Below are 27781 nucleotides of genomic sequence, written 5' to 3' on the forward strand. Positions count from 1 at the left end.
AGGGAATGGCTACCCACTCCAGTATTCTTGCCTGAAGAATGCTATGAACTGAGGAGCCTGGCAGGCTACAGTCCATGCGGTCGCAGAGAGTCAGACACAACGGAGCGACTAACACTTTCACTTTTCATCTCAAATACTACTCCAAGCTCTCCAGTGGCAACTGAAGGTCATTTTGACTCAAAGCAAGATGTCTCCTCACCACTTTAAGATGAATTTAGCTTTTCCCCTCTTCCCCCTCCCCCTACCCCCTTATGCCAATCTGCAAGAGAAGCTGGACTGTATAACTACAGATGAGCTGACCACTGGAGTCTTGGTGATGGATCCGACTCATAACGTGGAAGAACAAGCCATGGCAACTGGCACTGAAGTGGATTACATCAATTTGTACATCAGTCTTCATCTCTTCCTGGAATTTCATATGTGAATTTGGCACACACAGTCAAAGAAGTAGGGAAGATTTAATCACCAGATAAGAATTAAATGGAATCTTTTGTAAGCTGAATATTATATATCAAAGAATATTTCTCCTATCTTCTCCCAGAGATAAGCGGTTGGTTTCTGGAGATGAGGACCTTGCCATTTTCTACCTGCCAGAAGAATGTTTTCTTCGTGGAAGTCTAATGGCAATTCCCAACCTCAGTTAAGGACTTGTTTTCCGGTTTTTTTTTTTTGAACTTCAAATACTGTCTAAATTGTGTTAGCCGAAGCATTGTATGTATATAATTAACTCACAGATCCCTCTGGGCTCATCCAGCTAAACTTGTGGAGCTTAACTGAGCAAAACATTCGCTGATGTCTCTCCCCTGCAGTGACGCTCAATGAAATGAATACCTTCTGCAAGAGGAAATCGGGGACATTTCTTGTCCAAATTGACTTTCTAGTGATTTGGGTTGCTTCAGAAATGATTGTTGTTTCATAACAGTAATGATCTCATTTTTCTTTCAAATATGAAATCTGTGATTTAGCAATTCAGGAAAAATTGGGGGGGGGGGGGCGGACTTCTGTATTTTCTTCCTAGCTTAAGTGGGAAGACAGGCCACTTTTTGGTATTCATTGGATCTTTGAAATTCCCCCTGGGAAACAGTGGCACTCTGGGGGCACTGGGCTCCAATGTACCTTTCACTGGGAGAGCAAAAGTTAGAGGTTCCTGCAGTGCTATGTCTTAGCAAGCAAAACCCACCGGAGGGGCTGGAGCAGTTTGACCAAAACTGCGTGCAAAGGGTTAGGGAATATGGACTTTTTCAGAGCATGTCGACTAGATTCATAATTCGACCCTCTTCCTCCCTCTGCTAGTATAGACTTAGACACCCTCAGTTAAAAGATATTTTTGACTCTCTTTGAAAGGGAGAAGTCAGGTGTGATCCGCAGAAAAGTTCTGGCCTCTGATTCCCCATTTATTCCTAACCCAGAGAAGGGCTTCAGCTGGGCTCTGAGCATTCTCTCCTCTCTGGGTGAGGCTTTGAACCCCAGGCCTCACCCTTGACCTTCGTCCAGGGGCCGTATGCTTGATAGAAGGGTGAGCAAAAGAGGCCGGGATGTAGATTTCCTGCTTGCTCAAGGGAACCTTCTCTTTGCTATCCTGGAGCACAGGTGTCTGAAGAAAGGCGGTGAGCTAGGGGACTCTGGGTGCTGGAGTAAACGCCGCCCTGAGCTGCGTGGCGCTGGGCGGGGAGGGAGGTCGGAAGAGCGCGTCTACGCTTTTCACGTCAACCTGCGGAGCTGGATGCTCGCTGCCCAGGTGCGGGTTGGCGGCTGCGTGCGCCCCACTGCAGCAGAGAGCAGCCGCAGCCTCTGCCTCGGCCACCACCGCTGCTGGGGAAGAGTCCTGGGGCTGCTGACGCGGTTGGGAGGAGCCTCGCCTTTAATGCACCAGCCGCCTCCAGCCTCCTGCAGCAGCAGCAGCTGCGAGTGCGCGCGTGTGGGTGTGAGGGTGAGTGCGCTGGCGCCGGCCGCCGAGCGCCCTGCCCAGCTCCCCGCCGGCTGCCGAGCCCCCGGCAGCCGGAGCCGCCCTCCCGTGGGACCAGCACCCTCCTCCGGGCCGGGCCAGCCTGAACCCTGCCCCTGCCATCTCGCCACTGCAGCTCGGGTCCAGAAAGGCACCATTTTGTCGTGGCTGCCCGCTCTCCCAGGGGGGAGGAGGGATCTTTTTTGCATTTCGGAGCGGCTGCCAATGAGGGGAACCTGTTGGGCATCTCCCCAGCCCGGCTTGTGAGCGCCTCCTGGGGCGGCGGGCGGGACCAGACCCCTTGGGGCACGGCGCATCTTGGCACCCCAGAGGCGGAGGCGGCGGAGGCAGGCGCAGCATCCTCGCTGGGAATTGGAGCTGGAGTGAGCGCACCGCGGGAGGAGCCGCCGCAGCCTCGGAGATCCCGGGCGGAGGAGGTGACAGCTCCATTGCCGGGTTTTTATTTTTTTTCTCTCTCCGCCTCCCCCGTCTCCTCCTCAGGCTCGGACCATGGTGCAGTCCCACTGGCTCCCCTGCCCCCCTCTCCTGTGAGACTGGCTGCGGGGAGGGAACATGGATACTTGTCTGCCGGCTTCTGGTTCCCACGCAAGTAAGCCTGCTGTCAATGGAGGAGGACATTGATACCCGCAAAATCAACAACAGTTTCCTGCGCGACCACAGCTATGCGACCGAAGGTAACGCCAGCCCCACCGCATTCCGCCGCTGGGGCCGGGCGCAAGTTGCGGATCGCTGAGCTCCGCGGGCGGCAGGGCGCGTAGCGGCGCAGACTCCTCCGGGCCCCGGGGCTGGGGCGGGGGCTCGGCCCGCAGGGGCAGCTGCCCGGGCGCCCCACATCCATCCGGGCTCGGCGAGGCGAGCTGGGTGTTCAGCAGCAGGTGGACCCGGCGCCCACGGGAGTTAAAATGGCCCTCGGGGGTGAGGTTTTTCAGGGTGGGGCTCCCGGCTGGAAAAATGACTCCTGCCCCCAAAAGCAGATGTCCCTCTCCGAATATTTATGCAGGGGCCGGTGGAGTGGGGGATAGGTAAGAAAGAAGAGGGCCCAAGAGGACCCTGGGTCCTCCTCTCCCTGAGTGGAATGATGTGTCTCTCAGTGGCTGCAAGGGAGGGCATGGTTTCATTTCCTGCCCGTTAATCTCCCCGGCCGGGTTACCTGCTTAGACAATCAAAAGCCCAAAAGGCCCGTTCATAAAGGGCGAACCTCTCTCCCCTTGGAAGTGCATTAGCAAGATATAAAAAGGTGGCTTGGGAAACAGTGTTGGGGCGGCGAGTGAATGAATCTGACACGTGGGGCGAGCAATGCGATCAGTGGGGCCTTTAAAAATCACCATTATGAATTCTGCAGCAGTAGTTTCTGCTGAATCAACAGCCAGCAGAAAGCAAGAGGGTTCAGTAAGCTGAGCTTTGCCAAGAGGTGAAATTGTCGTATCTCTCTCTCCCTTTCTCCCTCCCTTTCTCTCTCTCTCTCTCACCGTTTCCCCCAGCTTGTTCTGACATTAGCCTGAGTGAGGTACAGGCAGGAGAGAAAAGTCAGCAGGTGGAATCTCATTTGCCTTTTGTGTGGGAATAGAGAGTAGGGGCATTTTTTCCAAATACCAAAACTTTTGCATTTTTGCTTTCATTTTCTACTTGTCGGCCTTTATCCTAAAGCACTCCTGTACAGTGTTGCATCGTCACATTGTAATACCCACGTGAGAAAATGTGTGTGAAAGGGTTTTAGGAACATGTAGCAAGGCATGTTCATTTCAGATGATTCCTGCTATTCTTGGATGCTAAAATTTCTGTCACATTTAATCACATCAAGACTACTAGAGAAATGTGGACGGGGGTGGTAAAGAGTTCAAGTTCTGAAAAGAAAAAGACAAACAATTTAGGGGTAAAGGTGGCGTCTTCTATAAACATCCCTGAAAGTTTCAGATAGAATGCTCAGCACTTTGAAAATATATGCTTTATTCATCATCATTGTTGGAGAGCGTCACGCCTAATATGTCCGTGATTCTAGACAAATCAAGCAGAGCTGTGTGAGCTCTGGCCTTCAGGAGCTTAGAGGTGGCTTTTAAGATGTTTAGCTTGTCCCTGCCCCATATCAAGCACCGTGCTTACTGAGTCTATTTACTTGCCTGGTGACAACATGATTGTTTGATGGTCTTCCCTGGTCTTAGTGCTTTGTCACTGACTCACTGGGTGATCAGCTCTGGGTCTGAGCATAGCATCCAAAGAGAAGTTGGCTTTGGGTCCATTGTCTTTGGGGGCACACTTTTGTGTGTGTGTTTGAGACAACAAAGACAGAGGGTTGCCTTGACGTTTTCTTCTGTATTGCCTTATGCCTCCAAGTGCAGGCAAAAGAAACTTACTGAGCTAGGAAGATGGGAAAATTGAGGTCATGTGTGTAGGAGTATCATCTGTAAAATGAAGAAATGAGTTAAACATGGCATTCCTCATTGCTTTCAGGGTCTTAGATAGACCTCATCTTTGTTCCTCTTTGATGCCATTTTGGAAGACTCTGATTGCAGATAAAATATTTGGGTTTATATAGCCCGAAATGAGGTAGAGTTTATAGCAAAGAATTTTCTAAAATCTTTCCAAATTACCTCCTTGGATCACTCTCCCCACCCCAACCCCAGTGCCACTACATTCAAAACTAAACAAACCTTTATTTCACAGTACATTTTCAAGGTTTTGGTTTTGTTTTTTTTTTTTTTTACCTGAGCTTAATGAGAGTCTGGGAAGAAAAAAATGGTACTTAGACAATGTAAGTTGTCTTTTTACGTGCAATTCCCAATTGCATTTTATTCATCAAAAGAGCATCCTTCCTCTTCTGATAAATACCTCAAAAGTGTTAGTACACCTTGAAGGAACACCGCTAGATCAAAATATTCATTGTTAAAATCCTCTGCATTTGGGGACTTGCCCCAAAGTTCTCTTCCTCTTTTTTAACTGAAACCCACCTTCTGGGGAATTAGTTTCTAGGTCCTTCTACAGACTTTGCTTTTCCTTTTGTCTTTTTTGATATTTCTGCATTTTCCTGTCTTGCCCAGATATGTCAGCTTTCTTTTTTCCTGCAAAATTTCCTTTGCATTTATGTCTGAATTTTTCTTCCCTTTGCTTGGATCATTCCACACTGCAGTATTCTATTTAAAGCTGAAAGGTTTTTGCTGTGTAGTTAGTGTGAAGGACTCCAAGCTCAATTTGCATTATAAGTGGTAGCTGCAGGCAAGTTCATCCAGCTAAGAGCAATGCAAATACTAAAGGACACTTTTCCCAAGCTTTTCTGTCTTTCTCTCTCTCTCTGTGGGAAAAGACTGCGTGATGTGTATTTATTTAAAACATTTCTTACAACTTTTCTTTTGTTCTGAGTATGAAGTTACCATCTTCATCTCCCTTTTCCTTTTTCTCCCGTTTTAGAAGTTGCTATCTTTGAGCATCTCTCTTTTCCAAGCACTGTACGCACTGAGCTTTTTGTAAGTAGTGTTTCAACATGTCCATACCCAGTTAAGTGGACCTTGTGTTTTCCATTTTTAATAAGAAAACTGAGCAACTGAGGCCCAGAGATGACACTAATTAGTCAAGGTCATACAGTCAGGGTAAAATTTGTCTTCCGACTCAAGACTGTCTGATGTGCTCTTCTATTAGGAAATTCTGCACAGCTTCATTTTTCTTTAACTATTAGCTCCTGTTATGAGGAAGATCACAGTGGTTTATCTCTGTGTGTAAATAATGTTCCCATCTGAGGGAAAATTCTTTGCAGGAATCGTTTGAAAATGTGCGTATAGGGTTATACATGAGGAAAAGCATCGGTAGGGTTAGCTTTCTATCTTTTTGACTTGTTAGAACCAATTAAAACTGCCTCTCCAATAGCACAATCAGAGTTTTCTAGATTAATGCTTATGTTCTCATGGGGCAGAATAAATATTCTACCTAGGAGGAGTTCACGGGAATGGCAGTCTGGTTAGGAGGAGAAGTCAGATAATTTGTTGTTTAAAAGTAACTATTCTTTTCTCAATTTCCTTAGCCATAAAATGGGAATAACAGCAGAACCTACGCCACAGGTGAAAAAAACTATAGTCCGTGGGGTCGCAAAGAGTTGGGCTTGACTGAGAGACTTTCATTTTCAATGTAGGAAAAACACTCAAGAAAGTGCCTAATACAAAGCCAGACCTTGATAGGTGCTCTCAGTAATTTTAGCTGTTGTTATTATTACTTAAACTGCACTTGCATTGCAAGCACAATGTTTTTCCTTGCATTGTTGTTGATTTAGAGTGATCTTGAGGGAAGAGCTAGTGGAAATAGGAGAGATGTCCCTAAAACCCATCACAGTCTCTTCTTGACTTCTCCACTAGCTGTGGATAGCCTCTTAGCAATTTGCCTTACTGTATTGGGTTGGCTGAAAAGTTCATTCAGGTTTTCCCATAATATGTTACAGAAATAACTTGCTGGTTATATTCTGGCAGCAAGTTCCGTTTTCCCCTTAGAGGCCTTTAAAAACCCATACTGCTTGTACATATTTTTAAAAGAAGAGCAAATTCACTTAGTCTATGTATAGTTATTATATTAATATGATATTGTTATGTAACTGTTGATGCTTTCTGACTTTAATTCCTTCAACAACTATTAATTGACTTTCTGCAGAAGTGATCCTGCACACTCCAGTACGTTGTGTCTGTTCTCATGGAGTTTGAAATCTGGTGGAAGAGGTAGACATTAAACAGTTTCCCAAAGAATTATGTAGCTTCCAATTGTGATAAGTGATATTCAGGAAAAGCACAGGAAAAGCCTTGAGATGATTTGTAAAGCAGAAAGGTAAATCTAATTTAGATTGAGGCTCAGGGACTGCCGCAGACAAAATGTAAGCTGAAAACCAAGGGATAAGTCAGGAATGAACAGGAGCTGAAGACATTTCAAGTAGAAGGGACAGTAGGTCCAAAGTGCAGAGATATAAAATAGTCTGACAGATTCAAGGAATGAGAAAATGCCTAGGGCTGAGTGTAGGGAACAAGAGGAAGAGGGGTGACAATGAGACTGAAGCCTGTAGTTTACTTTGGAATGGACCAAACCAAGAAAGATTAGTATTAGGGGAGAGGAATGGATAAATAGACAAGATGATAGAACAAATATAAAATGTTAATGGTAGAGTCCAGGAGATCAGTCAGTCGATATCCACTGTAATTTTTTTTTCAACTTTGCTATCTGTTCAAAAATGTTCATAATGTTACAGAAAAGAAACTGGAGAGGTATTTAGGGATTAGGTCACGTTGAACCTTGTTGACTATAAGGAGTTTGGACCTTATCCAATGATGGATCGAAAACCATTAAAGGATTTTGATCAGGGGGGAAATATGATCAGGTTAGTTTTTTCAAAGCTCAGGCTTGCTGCTGTGTAGGTTGGGGCCAGAGGGCTTGCTAGGAAGTGAACAGGAGAGAAAGCAGGGAGATAAGTAGGAGGCCGTAGCTGTTCTGTAGTATGGTGGCACGAGTAGAGATGGAGATAATTCCGTAGATTTGAGATACATTGTAGGAAAAGAATGGATCAGGCTGACTTGGTGTGATAGACTAAGTGGAGATGGAGAAATGATGGAGACGACGTCAAGGAAGACTTGCCATGAGGATAGATGCATGATGGAGCTGTTCACTGAAACTGGAAAAAAGACTTTGGAAATTGATGAGGTGTGTGAGTCATCTAGCCTCATGGTGAGACTCTCAAGTAAGCTTTGGATATCTGGTTCTGAAGCTCAGAAGAACGATCTAGACTAGGTACATAATTTGGGGCATCATGGGTATATTAAAGGCACTTAAAAGTATGTGAACAGTTGAGATGCCTAGGAGAAGAGCCCTCCAGGGCAGATTGAGCCCTATGGGTGAAAAATTTCAAGGAAACTGATCTTGGGTCCATATAAAGAAGTTGTAACAGAACAGAGTACCTTGGTATAAGCGTAATTAACCATACACTTAAATTATTCAATAACGCTGTATGGCCATTTCTCAGAAATGTGGTAGAATAAGAAAAGACCAGTCTTGGGTGAGCTGAGTTCAGAGGGTCTCCAAATGTGAGATCTGTGTGATCTGTGAAATGTTACAGCTTTTTAGGGGCCCAAGAATCAAAGTAAGAAAGTAAAGGCCCCTGCTTCCTCCTCTGTCCCCATCTATCCCACGCACCCTCAAGAAAAGAGGGAAGCTATAAAGAATAAAACTAGGAAGAAACGTGAAAATAACTTTTCATAAGAAGCTAATGAAAGGGCATCAGAAAAGTAAAAAGAGGTGGTGTCATGATGGAGAGCTGCCTTGTATTAATAGTTCCTTAAGTTGCTTTGGTATTTTTATGCAAATCCAAGATCAGAATAGTATTTCCAATGCATATGGATGAATGTTTGAATTCTCTGCTATTCTCAGAAAAATCTGAAATGGAAGGTGAGAAGAAGCTGCCTTATAGTATTATAAATGACCTTTCCGGGGATAGGAAATGTTCTGCTACTAAACGAAATAACCAAACTGCATTGAAAATCACTAGCAAGTATTCATTATTAGCATTCAGGTCTCCAGGGGCTATCCCAAGCCCTTTATGAGGGCTGGTCAGAAACATACCAATAAACCTGGGGTGAATAATATTAGGCCAGTCCTGTCAAAATACTGGTAATGCTCAATGAAAAGAGCACAGCTGTAGACTGACATTCCTAAATTCTATCATTTGCATTTATGAAGACGCTAAGGGTCCAGTTTAAATGCTTAGGTGAGGGAAGAGAATGAAGGTTTCTTGATTTCTCTCTGTATTCCAGTCATTTTCCTAGATGTTTCTCATGTGTTTACTCACTTCATCACCTTCAGCAACTCTGAGAGAATACTTGCATTAGATGCATTTTTCAGAATAAGAAATTGCAAGGTTTGGAGAAGCAAAGAAACTTATGTATAAGGTCGCATACTTGTAAGTGGCAGAACCAGATTGGAATCAGTGACTGCCTGAATCTAGGCAAGAGTTCTTTGCCCATCCCTGCTGTGTCTTGTTTGGAATTTAGGGGGAAATGCTGGCTGTGTTCAGCACTCTGCATACATTCCTGTGGTGGCCATTCAGCGCTACAGTTCACCTGGTCCTTCTCTTCCCAGGAAGGCAGTGCATGTGTCTGGGCCTTCCTCTTTTTCCCACAGGGAGGGAGCGGAATTCCCCTAGCTGATGCCAGAATCCTTAGCTAACTTACTCCTGTAGATTTATTTTCCTCTATCTATAATAAGGGCTTCCCAGGTGACAGCGATAAAGAATCACCCTGCCAATGCAGGCAGGAGATGTGGGTCTGACCCTGGGTCAGGAAGGTCCCCTGGAGAAGGAAATGGCAACCCACTCCAGTATTCTTGCCTGGAAGATCCCTTGGACGGAGGAGCCTGGCGGGCTACAGTCTTTGGCATCACAAAGAGTCAGACACAACTGAGCACACTCACACATGTGTATAGTAAGAAAAGAAAGAAAATATGGAATTGAGCAATCAAAATATGAAATTTAGCTGGCTTTTTCTAGCCCTCTCCATGTCCCTCTACCTGGGACGCTCACAGTGAAGTTCCCACTGAACCATCCAGGCGTCTCTTCTCCAGAGCTAGTGGCAACTCATGTAGATGCCTGGAGTGAAAGGAGTGGACCAGAGCCAGCTGACGATGGCTGATGTCCTTTTGCACTGAAGTGAAGTATGGGGGTGTCTAAGGACTCATGTTGGCCAGAGTAACTCTCCAGTGGTTCTCTACACATCTCACATTAAAAAGATGAATTTGCTTTCACCAGACTTCATTTCTACCATCCAATTTCCTTCTGTTGCCTTTCCAATAGAACTTTGGAATAAAGCTAAAAATCAGCCCTGACCTGACAAATCAATCCTGATGTAACCATCCTACTGGAAGCACAGATTCTTTTTACAAGACCACTAGGAGTTTTGTCGTAAATAATCCAGGAACCCTTGAATTCTTATGCTCCAAGTTCACTATGGAAATAGCGGGGAGTGGTGATGATAGGATGTGAGTGTGTGAAATCCATGGACAACTAATTAGTATTAACGATTTCTTTGGAGAAAGGATCGTTGTGGGTAATGGAAAAGGATGGGCATGTAGAGGGGTAAGTCAGACTGTCATTTCTATGCTGTAGAGGAGAGAGGCCTGATTGATTCCAGCAAATGTAAAGAAATGAAGGTGCAAGAAGATGCATGGAGTCCCAGGGTCTGGAGGGGCCTCTGCAGGCAGGATTTTAACATGAGAAAGATGAGGTCTGCCAAAAGGAGTGTGCCGAAGAGTACCATACCTATGAGGCCATGTATTCTAGGTGTACTTGACACCGGGTTACTGACAGCCTCCTCCATCATGCATAGCTGTTTTCACTGCTGAGAATCCATTAAGTAATGAACCTGAAGTAGTCACAGAATGGCAGGTCACCTCCTCCACTTAATGCTGGGGACTCAGCTCTGTGACCCTCAACAGATGCACAAGGGTGCTGAGTATGGAAAAGCTGTAAACGGCTCTAATGGGGGATATTGCCGCAAGATGCTGAGTGCTCCCAGGTGGTCTGAAAGGAAAAACTTGGATCCCTAAGTACAAAATATCACCAGGAAGTATTTTATCAAAGAGGAGAAGAGCTGAACAAGAAACTTGAGGAGAACAGCATCACTCATGTAACTTTGCAGAAGTCAAGTTGGGGCCAAGGACACCCAAGTTAGGAGGACCATTGGTTCACGACAGATGTACTGTTGTCATTCATGTTCCTCTCTGCCTTGATGTCTTTATTTATAAAGCAGATAATGCAGAAATGCCTTCTTACTTGAAAAGATTCAATTATTATGGAAGTCAATAAAAACAAAGCATGAATCACCATCCATCCCCACACCTACCCACTTCCTTGTCCAGAGTTACCATTGTCAATAGTTGCTGAGCTTCCTCATAGCCAACTTTGTATACATTTTCATACATTTAAATATCCAGGTGCAGATACACATTGAGGGAGAGACTATTTTTTCATGTAACTGAATGCATACTGTTTGTCTTATTTATGCTTTGTTTTTTTCGCGTTCAGTGATGTCCGAAAGACCTTTCTGGACACCTACATCTGCCTTGCTCTTTTTAATGGCTGCCTAGTGCACCGTAGTATGACTGTACCATAGTTTATTTAGTAGTTCCCTTGTGGCCAGATGGAAAATAGTTTCCAGTTTTTTCTATTACATAAGATGCTGCAGTGATTATTCATATATATATATATATGTGTGTGTGTATGTATATATGTTCTTGTTGACATTCTCCTTCCTGATTTTATCATCTTTCAAAGCCAAGATACGGGTTCTCATTTCTTAGCAAAATAGCAAGAAGGAATCTCTGGCCCTTCATTTATTCTCTAAGTGACCTTGGATAAATCATTTAACCTCAGGAACTTGAACTTAATATAAGAAATATCCGGCATTCCTATGTATGTGTATTCTAAAATTACTGTGTTTTGATTTGAGTGTTCATATAAGATAATTGTGATGACTAGCAGTCGTGGAGGGCCTGCTTTGTGCCACAAATAAACTTGAGATTTAAAGTATCTTCCTCGTTGATACTGTCCTTATACCCCTTTAAGTGAAAAGTTGAAACAAAGTGAGATTACTTGTCCAAGGTCACCCAAGAGTGGGTGGCAGAACAGAAGTCACTTCTAGGTCTGTCAGTGTAGTACATGAACACACCTGTTTTGGAAAAAAGGCATGATATTGATACAGGGAAAAAAATTATTCATTATTCTAAAGAAATTCTCCTTTGAATCACTACAAATACAACGGGTCTAATTTTTATCAAGAATTTGAAAATGAACAGAGGGAAAATAAGGCAATGCAGTCTTTATTGTTAAGCAGTAGTTTGGAATGCCCATGAGAAGACCTGCATGTTGTTCTCAGTCCTGCCACCATAATTAGTTACTTTTATTCTCTCGGCTTTCATTTCCTAATCTACTAAAACGAGGTTGAAGATGGGGGAGGGGAGGCGAGCTCTCTGTGGGTTTTTCTGGCTCTGAGTTTCTGTGGTGCCCTATGCCTGTATTTGTGATCACCTGTCTCTGTTGTGTGTGTTATGACATTGTGCTTAGGGGTGAGGCTGGGAGACACAGACGTAGGCTTAAAATGTATGTACTGATGGGTCAGACCATCCTCCTGGCAAGAAGGCTCTGGTGCAGCCAAGAGTGGAGACAGAATGAGAAGCATCTCTTTGCCAAAAGCTGCTGCAGATGGAGGAGCCAGCCTGTCTGGGCGGCCCATGACTTTGAGAGGAGCCATTTGGCAAAGTTATTGGCAGGAGCTGCCTTGCTGCACGAATGCTGGAGACTGTCCTGGGCTGGAGTGAATCAGGGATGCAGCAAAGGTGGCTGGTGGAACAAATAACCATCTGGTGAGCAGGGCACTGCTCATCTTGCCGCACCGACAGGCAAGAGCAAGTGCCAGTTGGTGAGGCTGAGCTCTCAGGGACATGATCTGACAGGCACAATAGACTGTCTCCCTTGCTATTGTGTGCTCCATGGAGGAGGTTGTAAATCCCAAGCAAACTTGGTTCTCTCAGAAACCAGGAAGCCCCAGTTTCTTCTACTGTTATAAAGTAAGAAAGAAAATTCATCAAAATTATTTACTAAATTTCTTGCCAGCTGCTATGGTGGTGGTGATGGGGGGTATAGTAAAATAGAAATTCTTGCTCTCAAGCACCTCTCCATCCATTTGAGCAGATGATGCTCTGTCCTTCTCAAAAGGTACTTAATCATAGAAGTACCCAGACTGGGCAAATCTGTGCTACATTTACCTCTCTTGAGACAATGGAATCAGAGCCTGCCTGGCTCTAGACCCCCCTCCAGCAACATCAGTTCTGAGGCCTTGGAACAGACCCTCCATCTCTCTGAGTCTTTTCTTGCCTGTAAAATATGGCACAGGCTGAGGCAACATGCCCCCTGTTAGCATGATATACTTTTAAACATTTTATTTATTTATCTATTTTTGGTTGTGCTGGGTCTTAATTGCTGCTCAGGATTTCTCTTGTTGGGTGAGTGGAGGATACTCTCTAGTTACTGGTGTGTGGGCTTCTCTTGTTGCGGAGCACAGGCTTTAGGGCACACAGTCTTCGGTAGTTGTAACACGAGGGCTCACTAGTTACAGTTCCCGGGCTCTAGAGCACAGGCTCAGTAGTTGTGGCACATGTGGGCTTAGTTACTCTGGGGTGTGTGGGATCCTCCCAGATCAGGGATCGAACCTGTGTCTCCTGCATTGGCAGGTAGATTCTTTACTGCCAGAGCCACCAGGGAAGTCCCTAACATGTTATTGTTTATACGTGAGCACAGAATACATACAAAAGAATCCCTCTCACTCCATGCATTTGGAACCAGTATTGATGGTAAATTGGAAAAGTTAAGGCAGAGAATCATAAAAATGATACACCTGTTATATTTACTTATTTATTTGAAGTTTAGCTGATGTTGTGTTAGCTTCAGTTATAAAGTGATTCCAACATATATTCTTTTTCATATTCTTTCCCTTATAGATATTACTAAATATCGTGTATAGTTCCTGATACGCCTATTTTAAGCAGCATTGCCTAATTCTGATGTTAAGCTTCTTGAAGAATCAAGGCTTAGTCTTTGAGTATGGGTGGGACTGCTGACTGGGGCACACATTCTTCTGACATAAACCACACCCAAAATGACAAAGACCACGTCTGAGTTTGGTTTCCTTGAGATTGAGTGAGCGTATAGACCCCTGAGAAGCAATCTGAATTACAGATCCTTCTAGGTTTTCATGAATGTCCCCCATATTTTATCTTTCCCACATTTAATTGACAGTTCTTGATGATCTTTTGAAAGCATTCAACTTAGTTTTCATGTCAGACAGTCATCACTGTCCATGATATTCAGTTAAATAACCAGTACAACTGACATCAAGGGATTTGGGAACCAACACAACTGACTTTCAGTAGACATGCAGCTCAAACAAAAGAAGTGGAAGTGAGCCAGTGGACCAGAGATGAGCCTAATAAATTAGCTGTGAATGTAGAACATGCTGGAGACACATTTTACAGAGGGAATTGAAAGCCTTTTTTCATCTGATGAGTCATCTTAGAGATCTATTAAAATAGCTTCTGTTGTAATTATGATAAGGAGGAAGAGCCATCGTATGCTGAGTGCTCACAGTGTACTAGGAATTGAGTTAAGAACTCTGTTTATACTATATATGAACTATATGTTATGTGTGTATATATATATTGTGTGCTACATTAGTGTGTATACATAGGATAATGGGTGTGGGGGTGTGTACCATTTAATCCTCACAACAACCCTCAGCTATATTGAGGTTAATTCAATTAAGGCTGAATTAGGTGAGACTTTTAGGTCTTATTCACCGCTATTATCCATCTCCTGGTCCAACATCTGGCAAATAACACTCATTACATGTTTATTAAGCAAATGAGGGAATATGTGATAAAACTTAGAGAAGTTGTGTAAGCTGCCTAGCATTAATCAGCAGCCTCAGGACTTTCAGTGCACATATGTCTGACCCAAAAATGTATGTTCTTAAGAACAAATTTAGTTCTGTTATAAGAATTTGTTTTTCACAAAGCTCTTTTTCACAAAGGACATGTACTTTGGATCCCATGTTTCCTTAAGAATAACCTAATAGGATACAAATCTGGGATTATCTCCATTTTACACAAGTATGTAGATGCTTGAGAATAGGGTCAGTAGCTTGTCCTGTAAAGGGCCGGATAGTAAGTATTTTAGTCTTTCCTGACCATATAGTCTACTCAACTCTGTCACTTTAGCATGTGGGCATGACTGCATTCTAGCATTCTATTTATAAAATCAGATAGTGGCCCATGGACTGTAGTTTGCTGACTCCTGTTCAAAAAACTGTTTGGAACTCAATAAAGTTTTAAAAAATGTTGATCTTCCAAAGTGAGTGACTACAGCAAGTGCTACAGGATGCTCACCTGAACAGGAATGGTTCGGTGGGGAAGGTGGGGTCTTGGTGGGATGCCGACAGGTGGAGAACAGTGGCAGAGGCATTGCTAATGGAGAGTGGAGTGTGTTCTTAGGAGGCAAACGCAAGCAAGGAAAATGTTATATTCCTGAGCAAAGGAGCTGGAGACTATAGACACCGCAGACTGTCTGATGTCGGTTAGAACCCGCATACATCCCACGTGTCTTCCAGGTAGTGTCCCTGTAACTGCTCACTCAGTGGCCACTTTAAACATGCTTATTATATACAAAGCACCATGCTAAGAAAAGAAAAAATCCAGGTATGTAATTAAAAAACAAAAACCTGATGCAGACTCTGTTCTCATAGAACTTGTGTTCTATTGGGAGGATACACATTATACACAAACGTAAGAACATGAATATAAATCTTGTTAAATGCTATGTAGGAAAAGAATAGAGGATGTGAGAGAACAAAATATGTGCTCACTGATGGAAACTGGGACTATAAAGAAAAATGTAAGAAAAGAAAGTCGAATTTACCTCTAGCCCCAAACATAATCATTATCAACATTTTTTGATGTATTTTCTTCCAGGCTGTGTGTGTGTGAGAGAGAGAGAGAAGGAGAGAGAGAGATGGATGGATAAATAAAGGAACTACATGAAAAATGTATCATATCTGTGTTTGTTTTGTTTGTTTTGGTCCCACACACAATACTGTGAGCATTCTTCTGTAACATCCCATAGTTAAACTATAATTTTGCCAATTACCCAATGCTGGACGTTTAGATGATTTCCAGTATTTTGATGTAATATTTGTGTGATAAATAATTGGATGAATCTAAATCATCACTCTGGTTAGTGTCTTAGGGCAAATGTCTGCATCAAGATTGCTGGGTTAAATGGTACAAACAATTAAGTTTCTAGATCATATAAATCAATTGCTTTCTTAAAAAACTGTACCAAGGAGCACCTTTGTAATTGCTTTGGCTCTTTCCCACTTTTTCTAGTCTGTGGTTTTCCTCTGCTTTACCTTGTCATACATTTTCAAAGTGTTCAGGTTCATCCTAGAGAACATATATGGGGTGAAAATCAGGAGAAAAAGAAGTCATAAAGACATAATCGTGGAGCTTTAATTTGATCCTGTTGCCCTTATCCTCCCCCAAAGCCCCGGTCCTTTTTCCCTTCCTAGTGGGAAAGCAAGCTCAGTGCTCAACTTCTGGTATTAAACACATGGGTGAGTAGCTTGTCCTCTGGGATTTAGTTGCCCACCTGTATTAAATCAAATGACTTTCCTGGTTCCAGGGCATTGATTGTAGATAAGTATATGGAACCTGGTGACCCAGAAATGTTAATTTTCCTCAAACTGGTGAGTAGGTAGTTTCCAAGAGTGATTGACCCACCATGACAACCAGTATAGCTGTTTAATGAACTAGCCTCTTGTGAGGTTCAAATCTGATATTTCTGAAAGCTATGTTAACATTTTCTTGTTAATACTACATGTGGTCAAATGTAATTTGAACCCCGATAAATCTGAGGAAACTAGACTCTATTATTGGCTCAAGATTTCCAGACATCTCTTAATTTTCCTGCCAAAATTGGGAAAATGATTTTATGGAAATGAAAAGTAAAAATCGTATAAATTACCACCAGGATGGCATTTTTAGCGAGTGATTTTGGCCCCTCCAACAACCCTTGAACAATGCAGAAGTTCATTAGGTATAATTTATAGTCATCCCTCCATACTCCTGGTTTGTCTGCATCCAGATTCAGCCAGCCAGACTGTGTGGTTCTCAAGTATTTTACTATTTAAAAAATACCCATGTTTAAGTGGACCTGTGTACTTCAAACTATATGCTGTTCCAGAGTCAGCCCTGGGCTGACTGTATTTCACGAGCCTTTGGGGATTATAGTTGGGAGTCAGTCTGAAGTCTCAGTTCTTTTTCCCTTGAATATTTGTGGCACTTTTCTCCCTTTGAACTATCTGGAGGTATTGCTGTAAGAATACTAAGTTCTTTAACTTTTTATTTACAATTTTATGAAGTATTAAAAAATGACACACAGTTTGTAACCTAAATGTCCAATAAATAAACTTTAAAAGATACATGGCTGGCTGGCTGGCTGGCTGGCTCGGTGGAAGGATGGATGAACGAACAGATGGACAGTTGAATGGATAAAGATTTGTGTGGTTAGTAGGTGAGTTGAATGGGTAAAGATGTGTGTGGTTAGGAGGCAATCCAGCGGCTTCCCACTAAAAGTATTAAAACAGTTTCTAGAAGCATTAAGTTTCAATGATGATTTGAGATGGTAATATTAAAATCTACCTTTCATTTCTTTTCTCTGCTGGCTGTGAAGCCAGCACAGATAGGATGAAGTCAGAGTACTGATTGGGGCCGTGCAAATGTATGGGGACAAGCTTCCAGGAATTCTTCAATGGTGCTAGTTTAAAAGAAAAAGATATGATGTAGGGGAGAAGAACTGCCCTGGGAACCTGAGCTTAACAGGAAATACTGTTCAGTGCCTCCAGCTGATGTCTCTTGCAATGATTAATATCTGATCCCATTCCAGATCTGTCAGATTAGCCTGGGTGAAACTAACATAATATGCTTTGGAAGTTAGACCCTCTAGTCACTTCATAGGATATAAGAGGAAAGTTTTGGGCACAGTTCCATTTGGGTACAAAGTGTATTTTCTTAAAGGTTCCCTGACCTATTGCAGGGTCAGAGATCAAAACCCTACTAAGGTCTCCCCAGGACCTGAAGAACTCTGTGCACTGTAGTGAAAAATGCAAGAGGAGTCTGATTATCATACTGGGCTTCTGCTGCCAACATGCTTACTCAGTCCCTAAGCTTCCTCAGCACAATTTGAGATGGAAATTTTCCGATCAGAATTTTTCCTATAAGTCTAAGAAACTTGGATTTGAGCCCATTGCCCAGGCCAGGTTTTTTTTGCTTTTTTTTTCTTTTTCCAGTTACTTGACAAGCAGGTTGCCTTTGAGTCGCTCATATGGATGGCCTTGATCTAGACATTGGCACATGATGAAAAGGCAGAACACATCTTCCTCCTTTTGTTTGGCCCTTTAAGAAGATTAGTCTGCTCACCATTTTCTCCTGTGCTTATAAGTCTGTTTCCTTCCTGTCCCTTTGTTTACCTGAGTTTCTCCTAACGGATCTTCAAGCCACACAGGCTGGCTTGTGTGGGGTCCTCAACCACCCCAGCCATTCCTGCTTCCCTGTTCCTCTAAGTCACTTTCCCGGGACCTATGTGACCTGCCTCCAACCCACATTTTCTAATGACATTTCCCCTGAATTATTTGAATGACTTAATCATAACAACAGTCTTAGATGTATAGTCTTATCCCCATTTCATAAATGAGAAAACTGAGGTCCAAGTCCAGACAGCCTGTCAGAAAGAGGCAGACCTGAATTTTGTCTTCCCAACTGAAAAGAAATTCTGAGAACACAGTTATCACATCTTTACTCCTCTAGTTTATGTTACAGAGGACATTGTAGTGCTTGGTGTATAGGTGTTTAGTACCTGGCTTTTAACCTGGATCTGAGTTGGAGAATAAATTGATTATGTCTCCATAGTTAGGACAGCAGCCAGTAACATACTCTTTATGTGGGAGTTTGAACTTGGGACTCCCTGTTAACATGTTGAAGCCAGTTTCTCCTACTTCTTCTAGGGTTTAGGTAATAGGGCTGATGTCAAAAGTTGTGCTGTATGTTTCTGCAGTCACTTGGAAATATACCAGCTCATTAAGAGCATGGGTCATTATTTATTCGTTCATCCATTCATTTGTTAATGTGTTTGTTCATTTTACTCTTTAACCATTCAGCAAGTATTGATTGAGTGTCTGAAATGTCATTCATACCATATGAGTTGGCATATGATAGCATTCAAATGAAAATGTATATAAAGGGTTATTAATATTGGTTATGAGGGAGAGGGGAGAAGTGAGCAAGAAAAAAGACAATTTAAAAAAGTTCACCACATCAGTGATAAGACAAGTATATATAGTGTAATTCCTCACATATAAATTTCTGTATGAACTGTGAGAGTTCAGTGAACAGAGTAGTTATCAAAATACCAATGATGGTTATCTCTGGAATGGAACTTTTATTTTTACTATTTATCTTTTCTAATGTATGACAGTTTTCAATACCTACATGCATTGTTTACACACTGGAAATTATAAAGCTGTCATTGTAGTGAAAAATAATTCATGGAGTGTCTGTTATGTGTGAGGAATCAGTCTCTGGCTATCAATGTACTAGATATTCACCCAAGTTCTTCCTTTTTTCTTGGAAGTCCCATTAGTAACTCTTCAAATGAAAATCTGAAGAGTAGTGAAAAGTGGACACTGTCAAATTCTGTAACAAGAATTCCATTAAAGTTCTCTTACCTGTAGGTTCAAGTGAAAGGGCTTTGGCAATGAGCTTGGCTCTTAGGTTTAGAGCTCCTTTGGTCTTGTGACTTGGCTTAAACAGTAAGGGTAAGATGATACTTGTGAGCTCAACCTATCATTTCATAAGGGGGCTGGAGAAGGGTCTTGGAGGAGTCAGTGAAAATCAATTGCAATGATGGAAAACTCATCGAAGAAAAAATATCCTAAATCGTGTGGGTTGAAGCCAGCCCCTCTGTACATAAAGGATCTCACCGTCTGTGTTTATTGACACAGAACGTAGTTTTAATTACCCTGAAGGAATTTCTGGCATGTTTTGCCTAAGCCAGTCTTAAAATGTTTAATCAGTAGTTTCATGACAACCAGGCCCACTGGCAATGGGGCACCTGGGGGCAGCTGGTCAAGGGTAGTGTATTGCAGAGTGACTATTAGTGACAGCAAAAGTATGCTTTATCAGAGAGACAGAAGCAGGAAGATGAGATGGCCTTGACTTTAAAAAGTTTGGCATGTCTTATGTCTGAGAAGCCTGGATTTCCTTCCCAGTTATTGACCATGATCTAAGCAACCTCCATAACCTCTATTTTTTGTATATTGAGGGTAAACTTTGGTAAGATATTATAAGCCAGAGTTTGAGCAACTGATCAAGCCATCGGCTTTATTGCTTAACAACCAGTGACTTGAAAAAAAAAAAAACAAAACAAAAGAATTTACCTTCCAAATACAGGCCCAGGGAAAATGTAGACTTTTTTGTGTTAATCACAAAATATTTTAAGAAAAGCGCTATAATAGGAAAAGCAGGATGATGGTGTCACATCATAAAGCCATCTTAATCTATCAAATAACTTGAGGGGAAGCCATAGCCCAAGGTGAATGTGAAGGCACCAAAGACAGTTTCCTTGATTTTTATCTTTGTTCTTGAATCCCTTAGTTGAATCCTCTCAATAAGATGTAAAAGCAATCAATAGTACTAAATACTGTCTTTTTTTCATCTCTCCAGGTTTAACTCCAGATGAAATTTCTCTTTTTCTCTCTACATAAAAAATGCCCTTTTCCCTATCTCTTATCATAGCTGTCCCAACCAAATCTGCATATAGGCTAATTTTTACTTTTTTATGTAGACAGCGAAGGTGAATATCTTGACACCTTGAAACCTGAATAGGAATCTAAAGGTGTCTTTGGCACAATATATTGAGCCCCCACTTGTGGAGCTACCAAGAGTGTCTCTGTCCTATTTAGTGACATAATGGCTTGCTGATAATCCTTTTTGCTTGCACAGAAGGGTTTCTCAGTCTGGTTCATAGGAACATTCTCTGAATGCCAAGGGAATTTCCAAGCTTATAGAGAAGTGAGGCCATTGGAAATGAGTCCCTTTTAACCATCAAAACAACTGGGCAGATAGTCGCTTGGATGTTCTTGGTGTACCAAGACTAATTATCAGTTTTAAACAGTCTCCTTTCCTCTTACCTTTCAAATTAGTCTTTCAGTAAACCAACTTGGCTAACCAGGTTGTTATGTCAGTGGCCAAATTTTAGGCAAGGAAGGAGTTACTGAAATAATAACCCCCTCTTATATTTCTGATGGGATTTTATATTTCTGCAAAGTATTTTCTCAACTCTTACCTATGAGGTACAAATTTGGAGAGCAGGTTTTATTTTGTTTCATCTTCTCAGTGAGAAAACAGACCCAGTGGAGTTCATCAACTTGTCCATGATCACGTGGCTGGTTTGTAGTGAAGACCTGACTGAGGTCCAGAGATTCTGATTCCAAAAACAGAGCTCTTTCCCATGAGATTAGAATACTTAAATAAATCAAGTTTCATTGAACTCTTAAGTAGATGAAATCTTGCAATTTGGGGAAAAGGTATTCATTTTGCAAGACATTAATTAGCCACCTCCATCCTTAGCATGACGTTGTTTGGGTAGAGCAATGTGGCATATTACCCTTTGATTGTTGGTCTCGGTTGTGGGATTTCTCATTCCTCAGGTTATTTATTGTTGCTATTGCCACATGGGCAGGTTTCGGCCACACTCCTCACCAGTGGTGCAAGCCTCAAAGAGGTAGAGTTTGGTGATTATAAAGATGTGGAGCAGTCAGTGGACTTCGTTCTATTTCAAGACTGAATACAGCACTCAAATATCTAACTCACAAATAGCTGCCATATGGGACAAGTAAGAAAATAGGTAAGAAAGACAATGAATTCATCACTACTGACACCATCCTTATCCCCTGGAAACATAATCCAAGGACAGGGAAGTTAGATTTACTGAGTGGTCTTTACATGCTAAGTACCTATTTTGCTTCCTTTACATTTAACTATGTGAGTAGTGTATTCTTTATTAAGAAGCTGGGCTCAATAGTTAAGTCCTCTAACTATAAGTACCCATATGTAAAATCACGACATGAACATGGGCAAGCTCCACGAGATAGTGAGGGACAGGGGAGCCTGGGGTGCTGCCGTCCATGGGGTTGCAAAGAGTCAAACATGACTTGGTGACTGAACAACAACAACACAATCATGACAATAAGAGGAACCACCATCTAAGGCTGTTGTAAGGATCAAGTGAGATAGTATTTGTACAATGGTTAGCTCAGTACCTGACCTAGATTGAAGATTCATTAAACAGTTGCTTGGTTGTCTTTAGTATATCTAGAAGCCTTAAATGATCGTAAGTGTTATTTGTTCTGGGCCAAACATTCTTTCTGCCCTTCAAGTCCCTATAGTTCAGAATTATACTAAAAAGTATACTCAAAGGATTAAGAGCCCTGACTCTGAAAAACACTGAGTTTGTCTCTTGACTCCATTCCTCACTAGTTCTATGACCTTGGGCAAGTTATTGAACCCCTCTCAGCCCAGATGTCTCCTCAGAGTGAGACTAACAATGCTTAACTTCTTAAGGTTGCTGTGAGTATTAAATATGTATTACAGTATATATAATGTGCTCAGGACAGTGCCAAATATGTAGCATGTAATAAAGATGAAATCATGTTAGGTTGTCTTTTCACTAGTATTACTTTAGTTACCTAACTGTCCTAAAGCAAAATCATTGCTGTCAAATGACGGTTGTTTTGATTACAAAACAGAAACAGGTTAATAATCCAACCATAACCTTTGATCTAGTATCAGTTCTGGCTAGTGGTGACTGGTCTCTTTTAAATAATAAATATAAACTCATAAAATAATAAATGGAATCTTATGAGAGACTTAGCCAACTGCTCATCTCTTCTAAATATGAGATAAAATATTAAGAAATGAAAATCCATTATCTACTGTAGACACCACCAATAGGATAGTTTTTAAAGGTAATAGCTTTGAGATACTAAAAAATTAATAATAGATTAATGATAAACCTCTATCTATATTAGTGGCATCTTGAAGTTTTCTATTAAGACTTAATTTTGTTATTTTTGAAAAAAATCTTGCTTCTTTATTTTTAGTACTTCTTATTTTTGCCTGATTCATAGATTCTGCTAGAGTATAATCTTATACCTCTGAACACTTCAAGAGAAAGGGAGCCTCTTCTTATCAGTGAGATGACTTCTGTTTCTGAATGCATCCAATTGCTTACAAGTTGTTCTGTGTGTCAGAGTGTTCTCTCTTTTTTACCATTGCTCCTAGCAATGAAACCTTACAATATGAATACAATATGAATATACAATATGAAACCTTACCTCAAAAGCTTGGTCCTGGGCACATGATCCCTCTTTAACTATGTGAAGATAGCTCTCCTAACCACAGACTTCCTTAAAACTCCCTAGATGCCACATGACTGTTGTTTTCTACTCTTATGTTAGTAGCATCACTTGACGTGTTGCTTAAACACAAATTGCTGGGCTCCCCCCAGAGTTTCTAGTGTAATAGGTCTGGGATGGGGCCTAAACATTTGCTTTCTAAGGATTTCCCAGGAGGTGCTGTTGCTGGCGGTCACAGCAACGTTTTGAGAACCACTCCTTCCCAAAACCCAAAGGCAGCGCACTTCCTGTTAGGGAGGCAGAAGCCTAGAGAGGTTTTGTAGTGTTGGTGGTGTCCCCTCAATAGCCTGGATTTTGATCGCCCAGAAGCAACCTCACAGAAAGACACTAGCAGGGGGGACCTGGGGAGTCTGTAATGCACCTGTGTATGTTAACAAACGTTGTCACTTCATGCCTCCTGGAGTCTGGATCTGAACCCCATGTTTGTCACAGGACCCAAGGGAGAACCCAAGACAGAGAATAGTGGCACAATAATGAAGCATGAATTATCCAGATGAAATCACCTATGGAAACAAAGGTATTAGTATTATTATTTATACCTACTATTCTTAATAAAACAGCAGTATGGAAGTGTCAAACAGTTCCCATTGCTTAAAAGTTGTGCTGTGGGACCCAAATCCATTAATTCACATTTGGAAAGCAAAGTGTAGATAGGAAGCATCGTTGAACTTACTGTTTTATAATAGAACTAAGAATGTGTTTTGATGAGATGTGTTAGTATCTGGCAAAGACAAATAATAATTAGCCAAGAAATGACCAGAAAGGGATTAGGTAAGATAAGAATAGACCCTGCTTTAGAGACGATAGAGATGTATGTCGAGTAGGCTAGTAGGCTAGTGAACCAGACGAAGAAAAGAGCTGGGGTCGGCAGGCAAAGAAAGACAATGTGGGCTTCTTAATTTGTGTATGATGAAGAATGAAGCATCTTACTAAATGGGTAATTTTCAGTTAGAAAGCAGATCTAGAAATCCCTATGTGGGAAAGACAGTATCTTCCAACCTGTATTAAATATTTGGAATCCCTTTTATTATAACCCCTAAATAGTCCCACCTGATTTGGAGGACATAGCATGAGGAATTTTGCTGGCTTGTTTTTATTTGTTTCTTGAAACTGTTCAGGGAGACCCTTTAGCTTGACATGTGGCTGCATTTTGGGAGCCCTGGAAAATAAAATTTAGTACAAAAGAACTATGTATTTTTATTTAAGGAAAAAAGAATCATCAGAGATTTTCCCTTGAAGTGGAGTTTGTAACAGATGTAGATAAGAACTCTGAGACAAAGTGAAGAGTAAGACAGAAGAGTCCCTTTTGAGAGAAAGAATGGGGAAAGAAGAGTTTCCAAATAAATATTTGTTATAGGGAAATGAAACAGAAAAGGTGGTCAATGACTTAGCAGGAGAAGAAAGCAAATTGTATATTTTTGTGTATGTATATATGTTTATGCATATTCTCCAGTCTATAAATAAGGATGTGTCAGGCATTGGTGTCCCAAGGAAATTATACAACCTTAGCTTTATACATTGATATAAACTCCATACAAGTTAAATTCCTTAATGTGTTTTCTTAAGACAATAAGAGAGCAGGGTTTGTTTTTAAATAATACCTTGGGGGTATTTGTGATATAAGGTAGAGTCCAGCTGTTTCATTGCTCTAGAAAAACTTACACTTTTCTGTCTGACTTATTTTAATAACGAGTATATTTCAGTATATAGGGGCCATATTTCATTGTAATTTCAGTGTACATTTTTATCATTCCTACCAACCAAATCACTTTTTCAGTGCATTCTAATACAGTATTGATTGGAGGGAGGGCTGAGTTTTATTTGGTTTTTCCTCAGTAATAGTACTTTAATGATATAAGATTAGATGAACTTTGAATAGATTTCCCCGAAGCTTCCAACTTTTATGCCTTCTTTACCTACTCTGAGAGGGAGGGAGAGGGAAAGACTGAAGTATTTGGTTGTTTGGTCATGTTTTTGGGTCTGTATCATATTAGACTCAAAATTTCCAAGAGCACTAAAGCTGCAAATGAGAAAGCCATGGTTCAGAGTGAAAAGATTAAGTGCTTGTTAGGAGGGAAAATAGCAAGGATGAATGCTGGCTTTTCACCATATTTCATCAAGTCCACATGTTGCTGAAAAGCACTTTCGAAGTAAGAAGACTGTGCCCTTTCAAAATGCTAAGGGGTTAAGGTTCATAAATAAGCATAGTGAAAGTGAAGTCGCTCAGTCATGTCCAACTCTTTGCGACCCCACGGACTGACTATAGCCTACCAGGCTCCTCCATCCATGGGATTTTCCATGCAAGAATACTGGAGTGGGTTGCCATTTCCTTCTCCAGGAGATCTTCCCAGGGATTGAACCCAGGTCTCGCACATTGTAGGCAAATGCTTTACCGTCTGAGCCACCAGCCAAATTAAATAAGCATAGGGTATGAAATGAATGTGTATGTGTGTATTATCATAATGTAAGTGCCATGCAAGGCATTATTTTCACAAGTTAAGCTACTTTCTTCAGAAATGGACTCTGTTAGAATTTGCTTAAGATTGCCTTGAGTTTTCAATGACAGGTTAAAATTAAGTAATAGCAGTATAGGGCATGAAGTCATGTGTTGCAATCTTTGATTGCTTAAATTGTGCTCCAAAGAGAAATAAGACTTTAAGATGTAGCAGCAGATTGGCATGAAGGGAGTCTGCCATTCATCCCTTCCTTTACTCAGCATTTACTGAGCATTTACTGTGTGTTGTGCTTTGTACTGGGGATGCAGAAGTATAGTAGATACACCTAGACTCTTCTGTTAAAGGAACTCATGTCCTCATGGGGGACACAGATAGGACAACAGGCAGTTATTATGTAGTCTGAGAAGTTCTGTGAAGGGGGGAAGACGAGGCACTGTGAGATGATGGAGGAAGGCTCTTGAAGAAGGAGATGGCTAAACTGGGACCTGATGGATGAGGAGGAGGAAGGTGCAGGGAAAGAGGGATGAAGCACTCCAGGTGGGGATGATGGTGTGGGTCAGAAGATACATGAGTTAGTCCTACCTAACTTAGTGGTTTGTTGACTTCAGAAAAATGTCCATCTTGGAGATTTAGTTTCCTTATCTTCCTGTGGGGGGGGATGGAGGGGGGAGGGGTTAGATGGTAGTGATAATGGTTCTGGCAAAGATGGTGGCCCTGATTGGTAGGGGGAGGAAAAAGGAGGTAAACAATAGCCATTCACATTTCCTGAGCACTTATTAGGTGCCATGTTTAAGCATACTAAAGAATTTCTATACATTAGTTACCAGCTTGAGTTTTATAATCTCTAGATGAGGTCAGTTCAGTTCAGTTCAGTCGCTCAGTCGTGTCCGACTCTTTGCGACCCCATGAATCGCAGCACGCCAGGCCTCCCTGTCCATCACCAACTCCTGGAGTTTACTCAAGCTCATGCCCATCAAGTCGGTGATGCCATCCAGCCATCTCATCCTCTGTCATCCCCTTCTCCTCCTGCCCCCAATCCCTCCCAGTTTTCCAATGAGTCAACTCTTCGCGTGAGGTGGCCAAAGTATTGGAGTTTCAGCTTCAGCATCAGTCCTTCCAATGAACACCCAGGACTGATCTCCTCTAGGATGGACTGGTTGGATCTCCTTGCAGTCCAAGGGACTCTCAAGAGTCTTCTCCAACACCATAGTTCAAAAGCATCAATTTTTCAGTGCTCAGCTTTCCTGGTAGGCATCCTTACTATCTCTGTTTTACAGATGAGAAAAGTGAAGTTTAGAAAGGCTATGTGACTTGCTGAAGGTCGTCCTGCTAGTAAGTGGAAAAGCCAAGATTTGAAAACAGCAGTTGACTCTAGAGTCTGCATTTTCTAATATTACTCTGTTGTTCATAACCTAACTTTTTCACAGGGATGATATAGAACTGAGTGGGGCAGTTTATTTGAGAGAGATTTTTAACAGCATGGAACTCTGTGCTGTCATTGTACATGTTGAGCTGAATGTGAGTCCTGAGCTTGGTAGCTAACCTAGAATAAAAAGTAAAAATGGTTTTAGCCATATGTGGGCTTCTGTTACTTGTCTTGTTAGCAACCCCTTTTAATTCCATGGATTCAGCACATTAGTAGTCAAAAGTGGCATTCCCTAGGGGATATTTTTTTTTGAAGCAACCAAACATTAGATGAGCTGGACCATGGATTTACTCCCAGATGACAATTGTTATGTTAGAAAGTCCTCAAACATTTCTGAGATCGTTAATTTCTGTTAATCACTAATGTGCCTCTCTGACTGCTTGGCACAAAGTGAAATGGAGGCTTGGCAGTTCTCCAGTTCTTTTCAAGGTCTTGGCTTCTCATAGGGATGATTCAGAGCCCCAGATGCATTCTAAAAAAAAAAATCTCTGGACTACCTGGTTGACATACATACACACACACACATATATATATTTAAAGTCACTTGGTCGTGTCTGACTCGTTGTGACCCCATGGACTACACAATCCATGGAATTCTCCAGACCAGAATACTAGAATACTAGGGTGGGTAGCCTTTCCCTTCTCCAGGGAATCTTCACAACCCAGGGATCGAACCCAGGTCTCCCACATTGTAGACAGATTCTTTACCAGCCGAGCCACCAGGGAAACCCACATATATATGAGAATATGTGTGTATAAACATACACACACACACACATATATATATATATATATATTTTCTCAACCTTGCCTCTACTTTTTTGCCAGATAAACTCTCTTCCTGTCA

General features: G+C 41.8%; 1 protein-coding gene across 7 annotated transcripts in view; it reads left to right on the plus strand.

Moving 5' to 3' along the window:
- Window positions 1–27781, plus strand: part of PPP2R2B (protein phosphatase 2 regulatory subunit Bbeta) — a 514293-nt gene that overhangs the window by 200996 nt on the left and 285516 nt on the right. For 2 of the 7 annotated variants that reach the window (XM_043465073.1, XM_043465072.1), the window contains one exon: window positions 2447–2640. The exons of 1 other annotated variant lie outside the window; for it this stretch is intronic. In XM_043465073.1, the coding sequence (XP_043321008.1) occupies window positions 2447–2640 (194 nt within the window). 4 more of the 7 variants (XM_043465076.1, XM_043465078.1, XM_043465075.1 and 1 more) reach the window with 4 other exon arrangements.

This window comes from Cervus canadensis, chromosome 4, assembly GCF_019320065.1.
Source record: "Cervus canadensis isolate Bull #8, Minnesota chromosome 4, ASM1932006v1, whole genome shotgun sequence".
NCBI lineage: Eukaryota > Metazoa > Chordata > Mammalia > Artiodactyla > Cervidae > Cervus > Cervus canadensis.